At 65.5% G+C, this 22,003-nt stretch overlaps 1 protein-coding gene across 1 annotated transcript in view; it reads left to right on the top strand.

Moving 5' to 3' along the window:
* ZFPM1 (zinc finger protein, FOG family member 1) overlaps positions 1-21,648 on the top strand; it is a 32,279-nt gene extending 10,631 nt beyond the window's left edge. Inside the window, 10 exon segments of the mRNA XM_080551994.1 lie at positions 3,413-3,544; positions 5,206-5,301; positions 14,209-14,342; positions 16,650-16,755; positions 17,715-17,924; positions 18,056-18,280; positions 18,524-18,619; positions 18,758-18,907; positions 19,067-20,957; positions 20,959-21,648. Coding sequence (XP_080408120.1) covers positions 3,413-3,544; positions 5,206-5,301; positions 14,209-14,342; positions 16,650-16,755; positions 17,715-17,924; positions 18,056-18,280; positions 18,524-18,619; positions 18,758-18,907; positions 19,067-20,957; positions 20,959-21,274 — 3,356 coding nt within the window. The 3' untranslated portion in view covers positions 21,275-21,648.
* Positions 21,649-22,003: the final 355 nt, after the last annotated feature.

Below are 22,003 nucleotides of genomic sequence, written 5' to 3'. Positions count from 1 at the left end.
GGCCGCTGGAAGAGAAACCTTAACAAGTACCAGGAAAAATTGGGTGAGAAGCACGGGCCTCTGGCCCATCAGATAGCGGCGGTTTTTGGATCGCCCTGCAGCCCAGGTTGCTCCCCGGGCGTTGCTCGCTGCGGGGCGGACGCAGCCCAACCTTGCTACGAGACCCTGGGGAATCCCCGGGCTATGCCGGACCTGGCCGAATTGCTGGAGAATCGGGGGGGGGGACTTTGCTGGGAGGGGGGGGGACGACCTCAATGTATGGTTTGGGCACCTCTGATGTATGGTTTGGGCACCCCCAGTTGGCGATGCCATAGCCGGGAGTGGATGCGGCGCTCCTTGAGGGTGGGTTTCCCAGGGCACACCTGCTCGCCGTGCAGCCCTTTGCCTGTCGTCTGTGAATTTTGGGCTGGTTTGGGGGCAAAGAGGGAGCTTTGGGATTTTGAGGCAGCTGCGCCACCCCAAAGAAGCAATACCCAGAGTTCATCTCCCTGCTTCCGACGTGATCAGCGAGCGTCCCGGCGAGGTTTCGCACACCAGGAGCGCTGCTTTGGGCCCACGTAGTCCTGGTGGCAAGCCTCAGCTGGCCGATTTGGGATTTTTTTGTTTCGGTTTTAATTTGGGGATGACTTTGGGGTCAGCGTAGGGATGAGGAGGAGCTTGAAGGATGCGGTGGAAACGGAGAACAGGGCTGCTCTCTGCTCTCCAGCGGCTCACCCCACGGCTGCACCCGTGGTCCTGCCATGCCAAGCGCTGACACCGGGGAGCTGGGGACACCGGGGGGGTCCCCGGGCTGCGTGGGCAGAGGGGGGACACCTTGGCGACACCGTGGTGCTCCCCCACCCCCGGGCTCTGCGGTCACCGCGAGCTGTTGGGCGATTATCGGCGAGGCGTGGGGACGTGGTCAGCCCTCAGTCCCCAGCTCACCGAGCGCCGTCGTTCAGCCCGACAGGGGCAGATACGTTTTATTTTAAGAAAATAAATAAAATAAGCTTCTGGACTTTGATGCGTGCTGATAAAATTAAAAAAGAAAAAAAAAAGAAAACCAGAAGCGAGCGCGGGTCGCCCCCAGCTCGCACGTGCGCGCGGTCACAGCGGCGCTGGCAGCTCGCGGGCGGTGGCCGGGACCCACTTCCACAGGACTCCTCCTCCTCCTCTTCCTCCTCCTCCTCCTCCCCGCTCGCAGAGCTGGTGGGAAAGTCTGGATCTGTTGCTATTTTCTATCTGTTATCGAGGCCTCTTATCGCTTTGCTCTTGTCTGCATGCCTGCTTTTGGAGTGTCCAGGGTCTCTGTCTTGGCAGCCTGGAAAAGTCCCCCCTCCTTTTTTTCTTTTTTTTTTTTTCCCTTTTATTTAATTTACCAGATAAGTGCAAGGCATCGAGAAAAGGTTTATTGTTCCTGTGCTGGGAGAACCTTAATTGGAGTGGAATGATCAAATCATTACCTGAGTAATGGTGATTTTCCCAATGCTGGAGAAGCCCCTCGGAGCCATCCCGCTCGCCGGGGCGCACGGCCGCTTGCTCCCCTCTTTGCTGGGGACCAGTTTTGGGGCTCAGCGCCCGGATGTGGCCCCATGGGTGCAGGTTTGGTGGTGGGATGGGGGGGTCCTGGCCCCCATCCCGGGAGGGGAGTGGTGGCGGAGCAGGGACAGGCCAGGCGCTGGCACCTGAGTGACTTGGGTTAATGCGAGTTCTTACAATTGCTGTAATTTTTTAAAAAAATCCCTCCTTGTTATCAGAAAAAAAAAAAAAAGAGAGAGAGAAGGAGGAGAAGAAGAGTTAATCGCCAAGCGGAGTATCTTGGACCGGAGCATTTTTTGGCTCTTCCCCTCTCTGTAAAGCCAGCCTCAGTAATTCAGTTTTAAAGCATGAAAAAAGGGAGTTGATGAAATTCCACTATCAGCACTGAACCAATATGCAAAATATCTCGCCGAAAATCAAATAGCTATTATGTTTTCATTTCCATTTCAGCGTATTTGCTTAATGAAGAATAGACAGATCAGGCAAGCCGAGGGAGGCTGTGTGCGGTGATAACTGTGCAGGGCTTCCAGCAATCCCGGAGAAATGACGCTCTGCTCCCTGCTCCGCCGCTCGCTCTCCCTCTCTCCTTTTTTTTTTTTTTTCCTCTTTTTTTTAAAAAAACTAGCCAGTATTTCCTTTAACCCAGCTGGCCGTGGTGCTTTATTCCCCTGGGGATGGGTGGGCTGGGGCAGGGCTGCTCACAGGTGCACGCTGGATGTGGGGATGCGTCCTTGGTGACATGGGTGCACGTGGCCGGCACGGGTGCCACCTGTCCCCCTGTGTCCCCATCCCCGTGGGCACCCTGTGCCAGTGCGTTACCCAACAACGAGGTTTTATAGGCTCGGTTCCCTCTACAACACCTCTCGGGGTGGGTGGTGGGTGCCACGGGGCGCCCCGTTGGGCACCCTGGGGCGAGTGGCACGCGCGGCCCCGTCCCCGTCCCGTCCCACCCCGGCCGTGCTGGCAGTGCAGGCACGAGTCGGGTTAACTTTATCAGGAGCCCGAGAGCCGCGAAGGCGTGAAAGAAAAAATTAGCCTAACAATGTTTCATTTACAGCGAGAGAAACGATTTGTTAGCCGGCAATTGTTTCTGAATATTATCAGAGTCTTTTTAATTGTGCTGGAACTGAAATTAGCAGAATTAGAATAAATTGCCTTCCCTTCTCCGGCAGCCTCTTTATTCACGCTCATTGTTGTCTGCTTTGTATAGATTATGGGCCCTTTGTTCTCCCGGTGTAAATATCCCTGCCTGGAGTCACGGAGAGCGGCTGAGGTCTGCGCGCAGCCGCCCGCCGCGCTTCCCCCTGCCCCGGGTGCCGGGGCGATGCCGGGGGCTTGGCCGCCCGGTGCCCGCCGCGTGCCGGGGAGCGTGCCGGCACGAGCCGCCTGCCGGCCGCCCTCCTCCCTCCCTCCCTCCCTCCCTTCCTCCTTTCGGCCCTGTGGGATGCTGAGTTGCCATGGCAATGGCAGCGTGCCGAGGGCTGCGGGGTACCCACGGCGCATCCCGCACCCACCCACCCCCTGCTCCCCGTTTCCCGGTGCGGGGAGCCGTGGGGGATGCGCAATGGGGACCCCGCTCGCTTCCGGGGCTCGTTCCCCCAGCCCCATGTCCTGGGGGGGGAACCAGGCATCCCCCAGGGGACACCCTGGAGCAGGGCAGTGGCTCTGTAACCCCCATTTGTGGGGGGACAGGGGACACCAGTGACATGCTGGCCAGTGTGGGGGGTTACCCATCCTGTGCCATGCGGAGCCGTAGGGTGTCCCTCTCCGTGCCACCGGGACAGCACCCCTATCCCACCCTGCATCTTCTGCGCCCCCGAGCATCCCTCTAAGCAAGCTGGGGAGGGCTCCGGGGCTCTGTCCCCCACTGACCCCCCCTCTCTGTGTTTCGCAGGTTCCCTGGGAGCAATGGAGGAAGGCGAGGACGCCCCGGCGGGGCAGAAGAGCCCCTCGGAGAGGGAAGGGGCCGCCTCGGATCGGGAGGGCTCTGCCGAGCGCGACGCCTCCAGTCCCCCCAGCAGCGAAGGTGAGAAGCACGTCAGGGCCTTCCATTTGCTCCCCGTAGCGTGGGCTCAGCTGCTGGTGCTTGGTGTTAATTAGCTAATGAAGCATTCCCCGCCCCATCATTAGCGGGAGGGGTTAAGTAAGACCAAGGTGGGCCTTGGGTGTTCCATCCCGCTGCCTGGCGTGGCCCTGGGATGATGGCCAGGAGCAAGGATGCTCTTTGGTCGGCTCCTGTGGCCCTTCCCTGGCATGGAGGGGACCCCAGCAGCTGGAGCTGGGGACAGGCAGGAGCAGTTTCAGCTCTCCCGGGGGCAGGAAAGTGCTGGGGGGGGTCGCACACCAGGCTGCTGGAAACCAAATGTAGGCTGGTTTGCTGGCTGCCGGCGAGCACCATCACCCCAAATCCATTCCAGCGCCTTTCACCTCCCCCCGATGGCTGCGTGGGAGGGACGGGGGGGACACGGAGGGACCCTCGAGGCTGGCGTCCGACGTGACATCGGTGGGGCCGGAGCCCCCGCTGTGCCGTTGCTGCCTGCTTCCTGCCTGCGCCGCCGCCGCCTGCCTGCCGCCGCTCCGCGCCCCACCCCGGGGCGGCCGCGTTTCAGGGCCGGGCTGCCGCGGTCCCCAGATATCCTTTAAGTTCCTTCCTGTGGAGGTGGGGGCAAATCCTAATCAGTTAATGTTTGCAGCGCCCTGCGAGATAACGGCGGCGGGGCAAGGCTAATGGAGCCGGCCGGGAAGGAGCCGAGGCTCCCGGGAAGCGCCCGAACCCCAAAAGCGCGGGGTCGGCCCCGCCAACGGGGCCCCAACGGGACCGAGGTCGGGGCAGGAGGGCAGGGGTGGCCGGAGGCAAACTTTGCTCGGCAGCGCGGGGAGCGAGCGGCGTTATCTGATGGGGGAGCGGGGCTGGGGGCGAGGGAGCTGGGAGCCCGGGCGCGGAGCTGCACCTGGCACTAGCCTGGCTTGATAAAGAGGTGATAGCAGAGATAACGCCGAGCAGCAATAACGGCCACTAAAGCTTTCAGCGAGATGGATAAAAATCAATATGCCAGGCACTTTGATTTATAGCCAAAAATAATAGGACTTTTATACCCGGTGATTGATTTATTTGATGTTAATCATCGCGCTTATCACCTGTATTAATAATCTCCAATGCCGGTGACGTCACCCCTGGGTGTTCGCTCTGGCGCCTATCGATTGGGCTCCGCGCTGGTTATCCGCCCGGGACGCGAAGGCAAACATGTACTTTGGGCGCTAATCTTCCACACTGTCATATGCAGATAGGCCTTATCTGCTGCATCTCCAACAGCAGTTAATGGAGAAAATAATTGTTATCAAGTTGCTATGAGTACGCCACAAATAGAGCCGTGACGGGAGCGGGACCGAACCGGGTGACGCGGGGCCCTCGGTGCCGAGGGGGTGGCGGCAGAGCCGGGTGTCCCCCGGGGCCGGCAGGGTGTTTTGGTGGCCCCTTTGGTGTGGGATGGGGGGCGCCGGGGGCTTTGGGTTGTCCGGGGGACCCCGTGTGGACCTGGCTGTGGCCATGGCTTGGCGATTTTGGGGCGCGAGCCCTGTGTGCGTCCTCGCCCCGGTGCATCGCGGCTGCGGCGCTCCTGCCCTCCGCGGGCGACTGCCTCTGAAGTTCCCCGCGCGTGACCTTGTGCCTCCCCTCTCCTGCTGCAGAGGCAGAGTCGAAAGATGTCCCAGAGAGTCCGAAGGAGCCCGAGAAACCGGATCCTGGAGAAAATCCACAGGAGCCGAACTCTTGGAATGGGCCAGGTGAGTCCCCGGCCGGTCACCGTGCTGCGTCCTGGGAGCGGGCTGCGGCTGGAGGCATCGGGGTGTTCTCCTCCAGGGAGGGTGGTGGGGCTGAGACTTGGGCACGCTGCGAGCACCGAGACTTCTGCTGGGACAGGAGATGCAGGAGGTGATGGTCACCTTCTCCCACATCCCTCGGGTCTGTAAAAACCATGCCAGGAGCGGCCGGGCTGGAGGCAGCGCGGGCATCGCGCACCCTGGTGCAGGGAGGGCTCTGTCCTGCACCGCCACGCGCTGGCGAGGCCACTTCGCAAACATCCTGGCAACCACAAGAGCGAAGCTCGAGTGGTTTCGCGATGCTTATCAAAACCCCAAGCAGCGAATAGAGCCAACTATCTCTCTGCTGGCATCTCTGCGCCGGGCTGCGCGGAGCCGCGGGGGCCGGCTAGCCGTGTGGGTGCCCTGCGCCCTATCGCGCCGCTATCTCCAAACCTCCGCGCCGATGGGTTTAGGGTCGGGGCTCCTCCACAGATCGGGTCTGCGGGCACGTGCCCGCCGGGGCTGGCAGCAGCACGGCGAGCCCGATGGGTGCATGTGCCACATTTCGGTGCCCCAAGCACGCTGCGGGTGCTGAGCAGCCCCCGTGTCCCCTCGGCAGCCCCGGGGGCCGTTTTGGCAGCGGTGCGTTTCCTCCCCGCCGCACATGACGGGAAGGGGTGACCTCGGTGCTGGATAGCGATCGCCCTTCGCCGCTGATCCCAGCCTGGTGATGGGGACGGCTGGCGCAGGGGACACGCTGCGTCCCCGTGGGCACCCAGGCGGGCTGGGCGATGGAGAGCCCTGGGAAGGGCCGGCGGCCAGCACACGTGTGCCGGCAGCTGCCGAAATCCCCACGGCACGGGGGAGAGCGATGGGGCGCCCGGCCCCGCTCCCCATCCCGTGCCAGCCGAGGGGAAGCGCGCGCCGGCCCCGCTGATATCCCCGTCCCTTCCTGCACGGCCGGCAGGAAGGAGCTGCGAGGCTCCAGCTCCTCTTTATCTGCTCCCCGGCCCTTTGTCCCCGTGACCGCAGGGCTCCCCGCTCCTGCGCTGCCATCCCCGTGGTCGCGATGCCTCGCTGGGGACCTTCTTCCCCTCCTAAAAGCAAACCTTCCCATCCCATCTGTGTGGCCAAAGCGAGCTCCAGCTTCATCCCCTTGGCCCACCGCAGGGTTTCCTATAAGTGGGACCGTGCGGGGTCGTACCGGGGCGCTCGGGAGGATGCTGCCCGGCCGGACCCCTCGCCGCGGGCTCCCCAAAACGAGCGGCGCGCGGTGCGAAGCCTCCGCTCCGGCCCTGCCTCCCCTTCCCCCCTCAACCAGCGCGGGTTATTTGCATTCTTTATGTAAAAGAGATTTTATTATCGCCTTCTCCCAGCCCATCTCTATTCTGGTAATTGGAGTGGTATTAATTTCTGTGTGGCTGGGAGTTGATGGCGGTCCGGCGATGCTGCAGCGATAGGGTGTTCCTTTCGCACCAACCGCCGCGATAGCCCGTCTATCAGGCGCTCTGCAGGCTCTGCACTTATCAGGGATGGAGCTGGCAAAAAGGGAAACTCTGAGCAGCCTGAATTTTCTTTTTATCTGGCAGGATCCGCCGTATGTCAGCAATGGCAGCCGCGAAGATGCGGCCGGGGGAAGGGGGGTGGCGGGCGCAAGGCTGCTCCCGGGCGCCTTTGTTCGCGCCCCGCGGGGTCTCGGGGGGCCGGGGGGCTTTGTGCTTAGGGTCTGCAAACCCCCTGCCCTCCGGGCACGCGTAATGGGTGCTCGGTGGGCACGCTGCCCTGCGGGTGCTCCCAGCTTGGGATATTTTTCCCAGGGGCTCATGAGTCCCCAGGGTGGCACAGCAGCGTGGAGATGTCACCCCCGTCCCCTCGCTGCTGTCCCTCCGCGCTGCAGCACCCGTGGGGGGACTCTCTCTGGGTCTCCTTGGCCCCGTGGGGCAGGAGGAGGATTTTTTTTTTTTTTTTTTATCTTTGAAATGACCTTGTTCGCCAGGGTGGGCTGGCTGCTCGCAGCTCTGATATGCAAATAGCTGATACCATAATCTATAATCCTCAACTTGGGAGCGTTTACAGATGTGCGGGGCTGTTTCGGTGGCCGTGCCAGAGGGGGGCTGCTCCCCGGCCACGGTTTTGGTGGCTTCATCTCGCTTTTAGACGCTTTCTGAAGAGGTGCTGGGAGGGGAACGCCGGTGCCCGTGCCCGCCGGCGGCGAGCGGGGTCAGAGGGGGGGACTTGGCGCCCACTCGCGTCCCCCAAAACCGTCCCGTTATCGGCGCTCTCCCCTGCCCCGGCTTTCCATCTCGCCCACTCGTCGTCGTTAGCCTTGGAGCTGGGCCCGTGATGAGGACTTTGGGAGCACCTGCGGCCTCGGCTCCTCTCCAGCAGGGAGAGCTGGGGCCGTGGGACTGTCCCCTCCTGCCCCGAGCCAGCCTGGCCGTGCCCAGCCGCACATCCCGGAGGGGTACGGCGAGATGCTCTGAGAAACGCCGCGAACTTGGTATCGGCGTTGGGGGGGGGGGGGGCAGGAGAGCAGGGGAGAGCAGAGCCACGAGCGAGGGCCAGGCAGCTCAACCTCAATATTAGACACTGGAGAATCCCCACTGGGACGCCGGGTAGAGCGAAGCTTTTTGCTGCAGGAGAGGAGGGGACCCCACAGTGGCGCAGCCTCGACCTCACGGCACCGGTGTCGTGTCCCCCCGTCCCCCCCCCCCCCCCCCCCCCCCTTCCCCGAAAACCACGACCCCGGGGCAGCCGCCCCCGCCTCCTCCCTGGCACGCCGCCGCCGATAGCGATCAGGCACCACACCAAAGGGGCCTTATCGCCTGCCCACATCCCCCCGGCGCTGCCACGGCGCCCAGGTACGGTGCCCGCTGCCCCCTCCGCGGTGCCAGCGCTCGGGGAGCCCCGGCGGGGGGGGGGGGGGGCGCTTTGCCCCCGTCCCGGTGTCGGGGCACGCGGGACCCCATCGATGTTTCGCTGAGCCCCAGCGTCCCGCCGCTGCCCCGGCTCTTCGGGGTTCATTTCGCTGTCTCCGAGCTGTGACAATGATTTCGGGTTCATTACAGAGCAACGCTCAGGTCTGCCTCCCCCGCGCACCCCAAATCCCGCCTCGCGCGCCCACCCCGTGCAGTACCAGCCCCAGCACGGGGTGGGGGAAATTTTATTATTATTATTATTATTTTGCGCCGCATCTAATTAAAACTGCAAACTTTTTTTTTTTTTTTCTTTCCCCCTTTCCTCCCCCCGCCCTCCCCTTTCCCGTTCGCCTCCCTCTCTTGTTCAGTTGTGTTTATCTGCACCCTGACTCCTGTCTGAATAATCTCTCGCAGCCTGGAGCTTGTGTGCAAACCTCAAGGTTTATTATCGGGGCGAGCAGGGCACGGCGAGGAGGGACGGCTCGTCCTGACGGACAGCCCCGCGCCCCGCCGCGCTCCCCCTTCCCCTCCGCGCTGGTATGTGTGGGTGGGAAAAATTATTCCAGCTATTTCTCTTTATCATCCCGAGCCGGGCCGAGCGGCAGATAGGCGTGTTTGTGGTAGATTGCCGGGGAGAGAGGGGGCGCAGGGCACAAGTTGGGGGTCCTGGGGACCCCCCGCCCTGCCCAGCCTGTGCCTGCTGGAGGCAAAGCCAAGCCCCGTGCTGGCACCGAAGGCAGCGGGACGCTTGGTGGCAGGGCTGGGGATGGTCCCAGCGATGCTGGGGACACTTGTGCTGGTTTGGGGACACGGAGGGGGACCTGCAGGGCGCAGCACCCTGCCAAGGTTGGGGACACTGCAGGGCGGAGGGATGCTGAGGACGGTGTGGGGAGGGATGCTGAGGACGGTTTGGGGACACCTCTGGGTGGACAGACGTAGATCTGCCCCGTACACTGGCCCAAGTCCTTCTGCTCCCCATTTCCATCTCACGTTGGCTTCCTTCCTCCCCCCAGCTCCCCACGGCACCCCCCTGTTCCCCTCTGCCCTGTCTGGGCAGCACTGGGGGGGTCCCAGCTAGCCCCAAGTTGGGGGACGGAGCAGGGACAAAGGGCCCCCAGAGGTGCCAAACCCTGGCACAAGGCTCCGACCGCCCCTCGCTGTGGGGGACCCCGAAAGTTTCCTTCCTCCCGGCCCTCTGTGAGCGCTTTCTGTGTCCCTACGATTATTTCTACCCCCCCCAGAGCCCAGCTCGGTGCAACAAAGAGCCGGGGGGCTGCGGGGCCGATCATATCCTGGCTGGGAGGGCACCCATTCAGCTCTGAAATGAGCCGCGATAGCATCTCACGCCAGGGCAGCCGCTATTGTCTGCGGGGGGAAAAAAAAAAGGGGGGGGGGGCCCGCTGTGCCTTTGTGTCCCCGTCCCTCTCCTCCAGCTCTCCCTCGTGCCACCCCCTCCCGAGGGATGGGGACCCCTTGTCCCCGCGTCCCCACGCGTTTGCGGGACGCAGCAACACCCCGAAAGCAAATGTCTCGGGGAGCCTTATCGGGCCGCATCCTGCTGGGGCAGGGCGCCCCGGCCGCGGGGGGTACCGGGGAACCGCGTGGCACCGCCGCGGCGCCTGCCAGCTGCGGGCCAGCTGGCGAGCGGGGCTCAGCACCCTTCCTTCACCCCCCCCCCCCCACCCCATAAAGCACCCGCTGCGCTGCTCGGGGCAGGTAACAGCTCCTCCATTAAGCGGGGTCAGGGTTCGGCGCGATAAGGGCTCGCCGGTGTTCCGCGGCGAAAAATCAATACGCGGCGAGCGATGGTGCGGGGCGATAAGGGCAGAAAAATCCCCACCACCACCACCACCACCCCAGCGGCAGGGGGAAGGGGAGGTGCGTGAGGCCCAGACCCCGAAGCTGGGGGGCCGCTCAGCATCCCCCCGCGGCTCGGGGCTGTCCCGCGGTGCCCCCGGGATCAGCGGGAGAGGGGCGAGAGCGTCCCGAGCCGCCCGTCCTCGCCCGCTCTAATTTAAGCCCCGCTCGCTCCTTTTGTTGTTCCCAAGGCTGCCCTGATTACTCGAGCACCCGGGACGGCAAAGCCGGGATAATCTCCTTAGCCCCTTTGGAGAGATTTCCCTTTGTGAGCGGAGGTGAAGAGTGGAGATGCGGCGTGTTGGCGGCTTAAGACTCTTCCCAATCGGCTCCCTCCATCTTATCGGCGCGGTGCCATCACATCATTGCGCTAGTTGAGTTGTCAGGATTTATTCCTTCCGACGCCTTCCAGCCTTCGAAAAACAGCAGCCGGGGGGGGGGGGTGCGTGCGGCACCGGGGCTGGGGGCTCGGGGGGCTCCTCTTTTCCCCCCGCCTCCATTTTCCCAGCTGGGATGCTCCCGGGAGGCCGGGTACCAAGAGATGGGTGGACGGACGGACGGACGGACTCACACTCCTCTCTGGGGGTCCCCGAGCCCTGAGGACAGCAAACGGGCAGGCGTGGGACCCCTTTGTCCCCCCGCTCTGTTTTTCTGGAACTAGGGGTGTCTCATTTGGGGTGGGGGCTGGCATTGGGGCCCCCAGGCCTGGCAGCCCCCCGGGGGCCGGGGCGCAGTATTAATAGGACGGCTGCGTGGTGCTGCCGGTGCTGGGAAGCGGTCTCATGACTCCCTGATAGCTGTATTTATCCAGATAGTATCCAGGCAGCTGCAAACACTGCGGAGTCCTCGCATCGGAGATCCCGTCCCGGGGCAGATCCGATTCTTTAGGGTTTGGTTAAAGCGTCGCGGGTACGTTCGGGGCGAGGGGATGGAGGCCCCGGGACGTGGGAGCCTTTTGGGGTGGGACCAGCCCTTCTCTCCTGCTCGCTCCTGGTGGAAAATCGGATGCGTGTGTGTGCACACGCGTGTGTGGGGGTGTGCGTTTGCACCTCCTCAGCACCCAGGAGCCAGCGTGGGTCACGGCGCCGCCTCCTCACCCCCCTGCTGCCCTCACGCCATGGATGTCCCTTGCCACAAGGATGCCCGTGGTTTTCCCCTTGCAAGCGGGCCCTTGCAGACCGTGCCATGGCCGCGGGGACACCGCCGTGCGTCGCCTCGCGTCCTGACCCCCCTGGGACCCCGGCCCCAGCCTGGCCTGGGTGCCCCGGGAGCTTTCTCTTTCATTTACCGGCCGATAGACGGCAGCGGCGCGGTGACGGGATTAATCTTTGCTCCCCAGCAGAGCTCAGGCTATTTCTCCGAAATCTCTCGATGAGGAGATAAGGCGAGGCGAAGGGCCCGGGTGAGCGGGAGCTGCTGGCCCCTGGGCAAACACCGGGGCGAGGGGACCAGCCCCACTTTTCTGCCAGCCTCAGGGGATGGATTCTCCCCGAGCGGCACCGCTGTCCTCTTGCCGTGGGGGCCCCGTGCTGTGCCCAGCAGGTGCCCCCATTGGGACCAAACCCCCCCACCCCCCGGTGTTTTTTTTTTTTTCCTTCCTTCCTTTTTGCTGCTTTTCCTGACCCGAAGCCAGCCGCCCCATCCCTGCCCGAGGTGGTTAATCATCTCGGAGATGAGAATTCCTGCGATAACGGCGGGGCCGCCCGCGGGGTACCGCCTCGCCGGGAACCGATGGCGAGATTAGATAACGGGGTCGGTTGTGTTACCCCGCGGGGTGGTGACACCGAGCGCCGGTGGCGAGGGCAGCGCAGGGCACCCGCACTTTGCTCCCTGGGGCCGCCGGGCTCTGCGCACCGGTCACCTCCCGCGGCCCCGTGGCGTGGCACCGCCGGGGTCCCGGCACGTCCCCGGTCCCTGCCGCGGCGCTTTGAGGACGGGGCGATTTGGCTGAATTTGGGGCTGTCGGGGCTGGCTTCCTGCGTGGACGGGGCCACCTGTGGGTGGCTGTCCCCGTTCGGGGACGCTGCGTGTGTGCTCGGCTTGGGTGGCATCCCCAAGGCCACCTGCGTTCCATTTTTTTCCCGTTATTTCCCCTGTGCCAGGCGATGCAAAGCGCAACGATGCTGTGTGTTTGTTTTGGGAAGAACGTTTTTTTCTTTTTTTCCTTCTCTCTCCGGGTGTTGTTGGCCGCCTCGGTGAGGAGCGTGGGGACAGGCATCCAGCTGGGTGCCCCCTGTCACCCCGTGTCCCTACAGCAGTGGGTTACCCCGCAAACGGGGGCACAGCCGGTTCCAGCAGCATCCCAAATCCTGCACAGGGTGCGGGCACAAATCCATCCAGAGAGCCTCAGCCACCAGCACCGGGCTCAGCGCCGCCAGGAGCCCCGCTTTGGCCCAGCCCCACGCTGAATTTTTGGGGGCCGCGGGCGGATGCGCCCTGCTGCGGCGTGCCCGGTGGCAGGGCCGGCTCTATTTTTGTCCCCCCGTCTGGAACGGTTTTCTCTTTATCAGCGCCTGTGTGTTTTCTCTGCTGGGGATTGATACACAGAAGATGAAGTGCTCTGACATGGGAAGTGTCAGGCGAACGCGCTTATCGCGGAGACGTGGTCTCCTGACCCAAACGCCGCTGATTAGCACTGAGACGGGGGGAGGGGGGCAAAAGGGGGGGGGGGGCAATGGGGGTAAGGATGTGGCAGTTGGGCTGGGACAGGGACCCGTTCCCCAGGGGCACCCAGGCAAAAGCCAGAGGTGAGCTAAACCCGGGCAGAGCCCATGGGGAGCGCCGGAGGGGGGCCGATGCAGCCCGGGGGTGCTGTCCCGGGGCCGGGCTGGTGATGGAGGTGGCTCAAGGGACCCCCCCCAAGCCCACACCAGCGGCTTTGGGAGCCAGCAAGAGCCGGCTGCTGGCAATAACTGGGTGCTGGAAGTGCGAATTGGTGGGCAGCAGGGTGCCGGGGAGGAGCAGCCCCCGTGGGGTCGTGGAGAGGGACGTACCCGTTGGCGTGCCTCAGACCTTTGGGACCTTCAGCAACTTTGCGGACCTTTTCTCCCATCCAACCCTGCCAGATGGTGTTTTTTTTCCCCAAGGGGCGTCAGCTGCGCCCCTGGGATGTGCTCGGAGCCAGGGCAGCACAAGGCTTCCTCGCCCACCCCCCCGGATGGAGGGGACTCGAGGTGACACCGTGGGGCTGGGCGCTCGCAGGCACCTCCGCCCCGCGCTCAGCACCCAGCCCTCCCGGTGGCTCACCTGAAATAACCCCGGCGCAGAGAGGATCCAGATGTCAGCCCGGCTAATAAACGCATCAGATTCCAATCTCTGCAGCCACGGGATCGTTTTATCCTCCCCGCGTTCCTAGCCCTGAAAGCAATTTGCCTCCAAACGAGCGCAGCCTCCTCCCCGCCCACGGGACCCGCGCGTTGCAGCGGTGCCCTCGGAGCACGCAGCGAGCGCAGGAGCTGGGCACCAATGTCCCCGTGGACACGTGGCTGGCTTTTGGGGGACCCCAGAGCGGCCCTGGGAGCCCCGTACTGCTGGTGGCACCCATGGGTGGCTCCCTGTCCTCGGGGAGCATCCTTTGTCCCGGGGTGCAGCATCCGGCCCCTTCCCGCAGCGCTGCGTGGCGAGGGGCAGCCGGCGCGCGTCCATCCGAGTATTGGTTACCTGCCATCTTATCTGCGCCCCGAAAGACAAAGGCACAGTTAAAACATTTTAGGGCAGCCTTCATAGTGTATTAACGTGTTATCTAACCCATTAAACCAGAGCCTTATCAGATAATCAAAGCCATTAAGCCCTGAAGCTGCTGCGACTTTGGGTGCGGGAATGGGAAGCGCTCCTTCCGCTCCGCCGCGGCACCGAGCCCGGACCCCCGGCGCGGGCGTGCAGGGACCGAGAGGTGCCCTCGGGGCTCTCCCGGCTTTGGGGCTGTGGTTTCGGCCGGTTGGGCGCTCCAGCCCTGCTTCGGTTCCTGCTTCCCCCAAAACCAGCCTGAAAGAAACCTTCCTGTTCTTAATGCTTCCCAGGCACCCTTTGGGAAAGGGATTGGGATCGGGATGGGGATGGGGACGGGGCGGCCTTCGGTGCCAGGGCCCGGCTGATGTCGTGTTTCTCTCCGCAGATGAGCTGGAGCTGGCGGTGCGGGATGGGGAGCAGCGGGTGCGAGCCCGCCGGAGCCTCCCCGAGGGCTTCTCCTGGGGCCCTTTCCAGGGCAGCATCCACAGCGAGCCGGCATCGCCAGGGCACGGCGAGACGGTAAGGGGGGCGCTGACGGGGAAGGGGGAAACCCACAGCAGTGAGCGGTTTGGGGAGAGGAATCGTTGGGGGGGGGATTTTCCCTGCACCTGCGCTGAGCTCCGTGACCCCGTGGGAATCACCCGGCTGCTTTTGGGTACCCGGGGCGCTCCCCTCGCCCTCACACGTCCACTTTGCACCATGGCTGCAACACACGGCTGTTAAAACACCGGCCTGACGCGTGCCCACGTCGACACCCCCAGGCTGCCGGGGGTCCCTTCCCCTCCAGGCACAGCTCCTGGCGCTGCCCATCTGAGCTCGGAGCATCCCCGAGGGTTGGGGACGGCAGCACCCAGCGGGGCGCTGGCGGTCCCATCCCGTCCCCCCCCGGTGTCACTTGTGCCACGAGCAGGCTGCTCACCGGCACGCACGTGCTTGCGGGGGAGATGGGGCTCGGGGTGATTTGGGGCTCCGAGGGGAGCCCGGTGGCCACGGGGACAAGCGGAGAGAGGTGGCAAGGAGCGGGGTGGCACCCTTTGGGATTTCAGCCGGTTTAGTGCCTGAGCCTCGCGGTTTGGTGTTGTGCTGGAGCCACGCTGCTGGCGCCTCGTGCCTGCTCCGAGGGTGAACATCGGTGTGGGTGTGCGTGGGTGTGCACGGGTGTGCCGTAGGCCCTGGGGCCCCTCACGGCCGCATCCTTCCCCTCTGCCCCCTCCCCGGAGCCGTGCGAGGGCAGCTCCAGCGCAGGGTCCTTGCAGCCGGGGCTCTCATCTTGGCTCCATCCCCACCTCCTCCTCCTCCTCGCTCCCTCACTCCTTTTTTTTCTCTATATATATTTTTTTTTTTTTTTTTAGCTCAGGCCCGTTTATCTTTGCCGAATTAAATCCTTGATTAACCCTTATCTGCCCAGTTTGGCTCCCTATCTCCCGGTTGGCGCCGTGTGTCCAGACACCCGGTACAGGATGATTGATTTCTTAAAGATATGCGCGGCTTTTCTCTGATACTTCATTTATTGTCTAAATATTTTTGCTCCCATTTCAGCAGCTCCCTTATCGAGCCGGGCTGATGATTCCCAGCCCTGCTTTCCTCCACCGCTCGCCTCCCTCCCTATCTCTGCTCGGGGGAAGCGAGGAAGGGATCGCAGCCCCATCCCCGATAGGGGCTGTCGCCCTTGGGTCCCTTCGCCTTTGTTGCTGGCGGCAGGAGGGTTTGGGGGAGGCAAAGGGGGTGTCCCCAAATGCCAGCTCGCGGCTGGAGATTTAGTGGGGACTTGGGGACATCGGGTGGCTTCTGTGCGTCTTTGGCCAGGGACGTGGCCTGCGCCCATCGTGGTAGGGATCGGGGTGGAGGTGATGGAGGAGCAGGATGGCTGCGGGTCCCACGGGGCTCCCCAAAATGCCCTCATTCAGGAGGGTGCACAACCCCTCTGGCAGTGCCGGCTGTAAGGGGGCAGCGCTCGGTGCCTGTCCCGCGTCCCCCCAGCCCACCTGGCCCTATGGAGGGCGGGGGGGTGATGGTGGGCAGCGCGGGGCTGCCCCGATAACACCAGCCGGGGCGGATGCGGCGCAGATAGGGTTTCCGATGGTTATCGGGGCCGGTTCAGCGCGGAGACACTGACCTCTTTGTTCGAGGGAAAACAAGGGAGGTTTCTCAGCGCGGGCTGGGGGGCCGTGGCCGGGATGGGCAGCTCACTCCGCAGCCACGAAGGGGAGACGGGGAGGGTGCACCGGGGTGCTGGGAGCACCCTGGGGTGCTGCGGGGCTCCGTGGGGAGCAGCACCTGCGCGGGGGCACCGCGGCTCCTCCGTGCGCGCAGGAAATCTGCAAAGCAACAGCTGAAGCCTTGCGGGGGGGAGCCTATGCTGTGCCCCCCCCGCTCTCCAGAGCCGCTTTCTGCAGCATCAGCAGCTGCAGGCAGGCGCCGCGTGTGCACCGGCGCGGCGTGCACGCGTGCGTGCGAGCCCGTGTGCGTGTGTGTGCGCGCACGCGCGTGCGCTTTATCACGCTGCGAGCACTCGGCTCCTCGCAGCGATAAGGCCCAAACCGGCTGAGACTGTCAGTCTGAGTTTGAGGGTTTAGAAATATTGGGACGAATAATTAGATTTCATATCGTTACCGCGGCAGCCATCGGAGGATCAGGCAGATTAATTTCCAACCCCCCCCCTTGCTCCCCCCCCCCCTTCCTCGCGCATTAATATTCATTAGAGATGCAGGAAGGCAGAGCCGGGCGCAACGCTGGCACGGGCAGAGCGGGGCACGCTGCCGTGCCCCCCAGCCCCGCTGTCCCCACGCTGTCCCCACGCTCACCCACGTCTCTCCCTGCCCGCAGCAGAGCCCGCCCGTGACGCTGGTGCTGGGGGACGAGAGCTGCTGGCTGTCCCGCCTGCCCCTCGTGCCCGGAGAGCCCGACGCCAACGCCGTCATCTACAGGAAAGGTTGGTACCTGCCGGGGGGGGGGCACAGCCACGGGTGCTGCAAGGGGTTGGTGGTGCAAGATGCGGCGCGATGCGCAGCGCAGGCAGTACTGCCCGCCGTGGTGCATGCACCTTGCAAGCCTCGCCGCAAGCCTTACTGCCGGCGGTGGTGCAAAGATGTGCAGGTGTTGGTGCAATGCTCGGTGCGAGCATCGCTGCCAGCAGTGCTGCAAGTCAGTGCAAGTAATACTGCAAGCAGTGGTGCACCGCAGTGCGAGTAATACTGCAGGCACTGGTGCAAGACTTAGTGCAAGGATTAACGCAAGCATTGCTGCAAGACCCAGTGCAAGCAGTACTGCAAGCGTTGGGGCAAGATTCAGTGCGATGCTCAGTGCAAGCAGTACTGCAAGCAGTGGGGCAAGATTCAGTGTGGGCAGTACTGCAAGCGTTGGTGCAAGGCTGAATGCACGCATTACTGCAAGCACTGGTGCAAGTCAGCGCAAGTATCGGTGCGCTACCCAGTGCGAGCAGTTCTGCAAGCGTTGCTGCAAGGCTTAGCGCAAGCATTGGTGCAAGGTTCCGTGCAATACTCACTCGGTGCAAGCAGTACTGCAAGCGTTGGTGCAGGACTCACTGCACGCGTTACTGCCAGCGTTGGTGCAGTCAGTGCAAGTACCGGTGCGCTACTCCGTGCGAGCAGTTGTGCGAGCGCGGCTGCAAGGCTCAGCGCAAGCACTGGTGCAAGATTCCGTGCAATGCTCACTCGGTGCAGGCAGCACTGCACGTGTCGGTGCAGGACTGAGCGCAAGCACCCTTGGCGGCATCAGGGCTGTGCCAGGCAGCGCGGCTCAGGCGCGGGCTGACACCGCCACCTCCAGGCAAGCCGGGGCTCAGCCGCGGCCGGGGGAACGCGCCGAGCTGCTGATGGGGACCCAGGGTCCGGGGTGGGTGACGCTAACTGCTCGCCCTTGCTCCCCCAGATGAAGCCGTGTGGTGCAGGACCACGCGTGCCGTGCGGGAGGACGAGCCCGTGTGCGCCTTCGTGGTGGCCGAGCCGCCGGCCATCCCCAGCCAGGCGCTGAAAGCGGAGCCCGGCGACTCGCCCTACCCGGCCGCGCTGCACTCCGACATCCAGCTGCTGCCCCAGCAGGCCGGCATGGCCGCCATCCTGGCCACCGCCGTGGTCAACAGTGAGTCCCCGGGGCTGGGGGGCACGGCGGGGGCTCGGGGCGATGCTGGCCGAGGGGTCCCCGGCCACCCGGCGGGGCGCAGCATCCCCGCGCTCGCCCCATCCCCTCCCGCCCGTCCCTTCCCTCCGCAGAGGACGTCTTCCCGTGCAAGGACTGCGGGATCTGGTACCGGAGCGAGCGCAACCTGCAAGCCCACCTGATGTACTACTGCGCCAGCCGGCAGAGCTCGGGCTCGCCCGCCGTGGACGAGAAGCCCAAGGAGACGTACCCCAACGAGCGCGTCTGCCCCTTCCCGCAGTGCAAGAAGAGCTGCCCCAGCGCCAGCTCCCTGGAAATCCACATGCGGAGCCACAGCGGTACGGCACGGGGACACCGAGGGTCCCAGGATGGAGGGGGGGGGGGGGGGGCAGGGAGGTTGCACGGTCACCAGTTAGATGAGGGTCCCCCCGCCCCAGTTAGGGCACCGGTTTGGGGCAGCGCCCTGCAGCTGGTGCTCGCTTGCAAAGCATAAATACGGAGCGGGCACGCTGCATGCTGGCTGTGGTGTCCCCGCCGTCCCCGTCCCTCGGCGCTGAGGTGTCCGCCCGTCTGTCTTGCAGGGGAGCGGCCGTTCGTCTGCCTGATCTGCCTGTCCGCGTTCACCACCAAAGCCAACTGCGAGCGGCACCTGAAGGTGCACACTGACACCCTCAACGGTGAGTTAGGGCCGCCTGGCGTCCTCCCGGGGCCATCCGTCCCCTGTGGGTCCTGGGGACGGCGGCACCAGGGGATGGCACTGATGGGGACAGGGCCCCCCCCCCCAGTCCCCTCCATGCCCCTGCAATCCCTTGCAGGCGTCTGCCACAGCTGCGGCTTCATCTCCACCACGCGGGACATCCTCTACAGCCACCTGGTCACCAACCACATGATTTGCCAGCCGGGCTCCAAGGGAGAGGTGTACTCGCCAGCACCGGCGCTGCCCAACGCCAAACCCCTCGCCCCCGGTGAGTACGGGACGGGGGATGTGTGTCAGCACCCCCGCCGAAGCTTGGCGTCTCCCCACTGAGGGCTGCGTCCCCGCGTGGCTCCGGCCATGGGGTGGGGATGCTCGGCCCCCCCCCCCGCCCCCCCAAGCTCCTCTAACACCTTTCTCCCCCCGGCAGGGCTGAGCCAGCCGAACAACCCGCCTGTGCTGAAGTGCAGCCTGCCGGCCTTCCTGCCCGAGGGGCTGCCGGCCCTGCCGCAGCACGTGGTGCTGCACGGCCCCCTGCCCGCCGTCCTGCCCGGCCCCGACGCCCCCCCGCAGCCCGCATCGCCCCCCGACGCCGCAACGGGGCCCCCGGCCTCCGAGGTGCAGAACGGCGAGGTCAGAGCCCCTGCTGGCGAAGGGCCGTCCTCCTCCTCCTCCTCTTCCTCCTCTTCCTCCTCCGGCGAGCCCGTCCGCATCAAGGAGGAGCCCGCCGACAGCCCGCTGAGCGAGGCGGAGGCGCCGAAAAGCGGGGAGGGGGCCGGCAGCCCCGGCTCGGAGCCAGAAGCCGGCTCCCGAGCCTCGTCCCCCCGCAGCCTGCCGGCAGGGAAGGTGAAGTCGGAGCTGGCCAGCCCCACGCCAGGCTCCAGCCCCGTGCCCAGCGAGCCGGGGACGGGCACGGCGGGCGGCACCGTCTTCCTGCCCCAGTACCTCTTCGGCCACGAGGCCGCCGCGGTGGTGCCACAGGCGTCGGAGATCCTGGCGAAGATGTCGGAGCTGGTGCACAGCCGGCTGAAGCAGGGCCACGGCGCGGTGCCGCCCGCCCTCTTCACCGGCACGCCGGTGCCCAAAGGCGCCACGTGCTTCGAGTGCGAGATCACCTTCAACAACATCAACAACTACTACGTGCACAAGCGCCTCTACTGCTCCAGCCGGCACCTGGCCGAGGACAGCCCCCCCGGCGTGCGCAAGCTCAAACCCCCCCCCGGGGCACCCAAGGGTCCCGCAGCCCCGGGGACACTGCTGGCCCCTCCGCCGGGCGAGGGGCAGGGGCCGCCCGCAGGGGACGGGGACAGCGGCCGCACCGCCACGCCGCCGCCGGCAGCCCCGCCGGAGGAGGGCAAAGCCGGGTCCCCCGAGGCGGAGGCGGCGTCGGGGCGGTGCAGCGAGGACAGCCAGAGCCCCGGCAGCTCGGCGGGGGACGAGGGGGACGAGGACCCCAGCAAGACGCTGTGCGAGGCGTGCAACATCCGCTTCAGCCGCCACGAGACCTACGTGGTGCACAAGCGCTTCTACTGCGCCTCGCGCCACGACCCGCCGCTGCGCCGCCCCGGCCTCACCAAGGTCCCCTTCCTGCCCCAGCCCCCCCGCACCCGCAAACGCCGCAAGCTCTACGAGATCCACGGGGCCGAGCCGGTGCCTCCTGCAGCGCCCGAGCCCAAGGCACCGGGGGCCGCCCCGTCACCCAGCTCCAGCCCCGACGCCGACGGCCCCATCGACCTGAGCAAGAAGCCGCGGCGGCGAGGCGAGCCCGCGCCGGCCCCGCTGCTGCCGCTGGCCGACTACCACGAGTGCACCGCCTGCCGCATCAGCTTCAACAGCCTCGACAGCTACCTGGCCCACAAGAAGTACTCGTGCCCCGCCACCCCGCTGCAGCCCGGCGCCCTGGAGCACCTGCAGAAGATCAAGGGGGCCGTGCCCGCCGTGCTCAAGGGTGGCCGCAGCCCCGACGGCGCCGGCGAAGGGGAGAAGACGGCGCCGACGGGGAGCCCCGGGGGTCCCCCCAAGGCGCTGGCTCTGCCGCCCGCCTACCCCGGGGCATCGGGGGGGGACTCGCTGCAGCGGTACCCCAAGGGTGCCAAGGTGCCCCTCTCCGTCTGCCCCTACTGCCCGCTCAACGGGGCCGTCAAGGGAGACCTCATCGAGCACTTCCGAAACGCCCACGGGCTCTTCGTGGCCAAACCGGTGGCGGCGGCCGGGCACGGGCTCCCCGATACCCCAACGCCCGGAGGGGGGGGCGGCGGCAGGACGCCCGAGCCCCCCGCCGCTTCGCCCCCCCGCCCGCCCGCTCCCCCCCCCCCGCCTCCGCCGGGACAGCTTCAACGGCAAGGAGGCTCGGGACCCCCCCGCCAACGGCAGCCCCCGGCCCCCCGCCTCGCCCCGGCCCCCCGCTTCGCCCGCCGCCCCCGAGGCGCTGCGGGAGGGGCCCCGCGAGCCCCCCACGCCCCCCGCCTACACGGACAGGGGGGTGCAGACCCCCCCGGCCAAGGCGGTGGCCAGCCCCGTGCCCAACGGCAACCACAGGTACTGTCGCCTCTGCAACATCAAGTTCAGCAGCCTCTCCACCTTCATCGCGCACAAGAAGTACTACTGCTCGTCCCACGCGGCCGAGCACGTCAAGTAAAGTCGGGTGCCCACCCCCCCTGACCCCCCCCAGCCTCGTTTCGGGGGGGTTTTTTGGGAAAAGGAGCGGCCGGGGTGGGGGGCGCCCACCGTGCCGGGGGACCCCGTGGACCGAGGGATGGTTGTGGAGGTGCGCCCAGCACCGCGGTGCCTGGCGCCGTGCCCGTTGCAGGGGTCCGTTTGGGGCGATGGGGGCGGGCGGACCCTTGGAGGGGGGGTGGAGGATTAAGGTTGGGGGGCCCACGAACCCTTGGGTGCCCCCAGACCTCGCCCCGAATCCCTCTGAAGCGGGGACAAGCGGCCAGAGGGGTTCCTGCACATCCAAGGCGCGAGGACCTGAAGACGTCGGGGTGGGGGGGGCGGACCCCCCCGGCCCTACAAAGCCCCCTACCTCAGCCCCATCGCCCTCCTCCGCCCCGTGCTGCAGGGAAACTGAGGCAGGGGGGGGCTCTGCCCTGGGCAGACACTACAGGGACCGGGGGGGGGGGGGTGGGGGGGGGGGGGCACAACCGGCCCCTGGGCCAGGAGAGCACTGAAGGCGAGAGCGAAGCCGCCCTGCGAGCTGTGTGTATACGTGTGTACAGAAATAAATCCCTCTAACACCGCCACGCTGCCGCCTCCCTGCGGGGGGGAGTAGGGGTTGGGGGCCTGGGGGGCAGCCCCCCGCCCCCCGTGGGGCAGCAGGTGCGGGGATGGAGGCTGGCAGCTCGTTAATTAGCTGGTTAACGAA

This window comes from Anser brachyrhynchus, assembly GCF_964034855.1.
Source record: "Anser brachyrhynchus genome assembly, chromosome: 12".
In the NCBI taxonomy this organism is placed as follows: domain Eukaryota; kingdom Metazoa; phylum Chordata; class Aves; order Anseriformes; family Anatidae; genus Anser; species Anser brachyrhynchus.
This window is presented reverse-complemented; position numbering and strand designations above follow the sequence as displayed.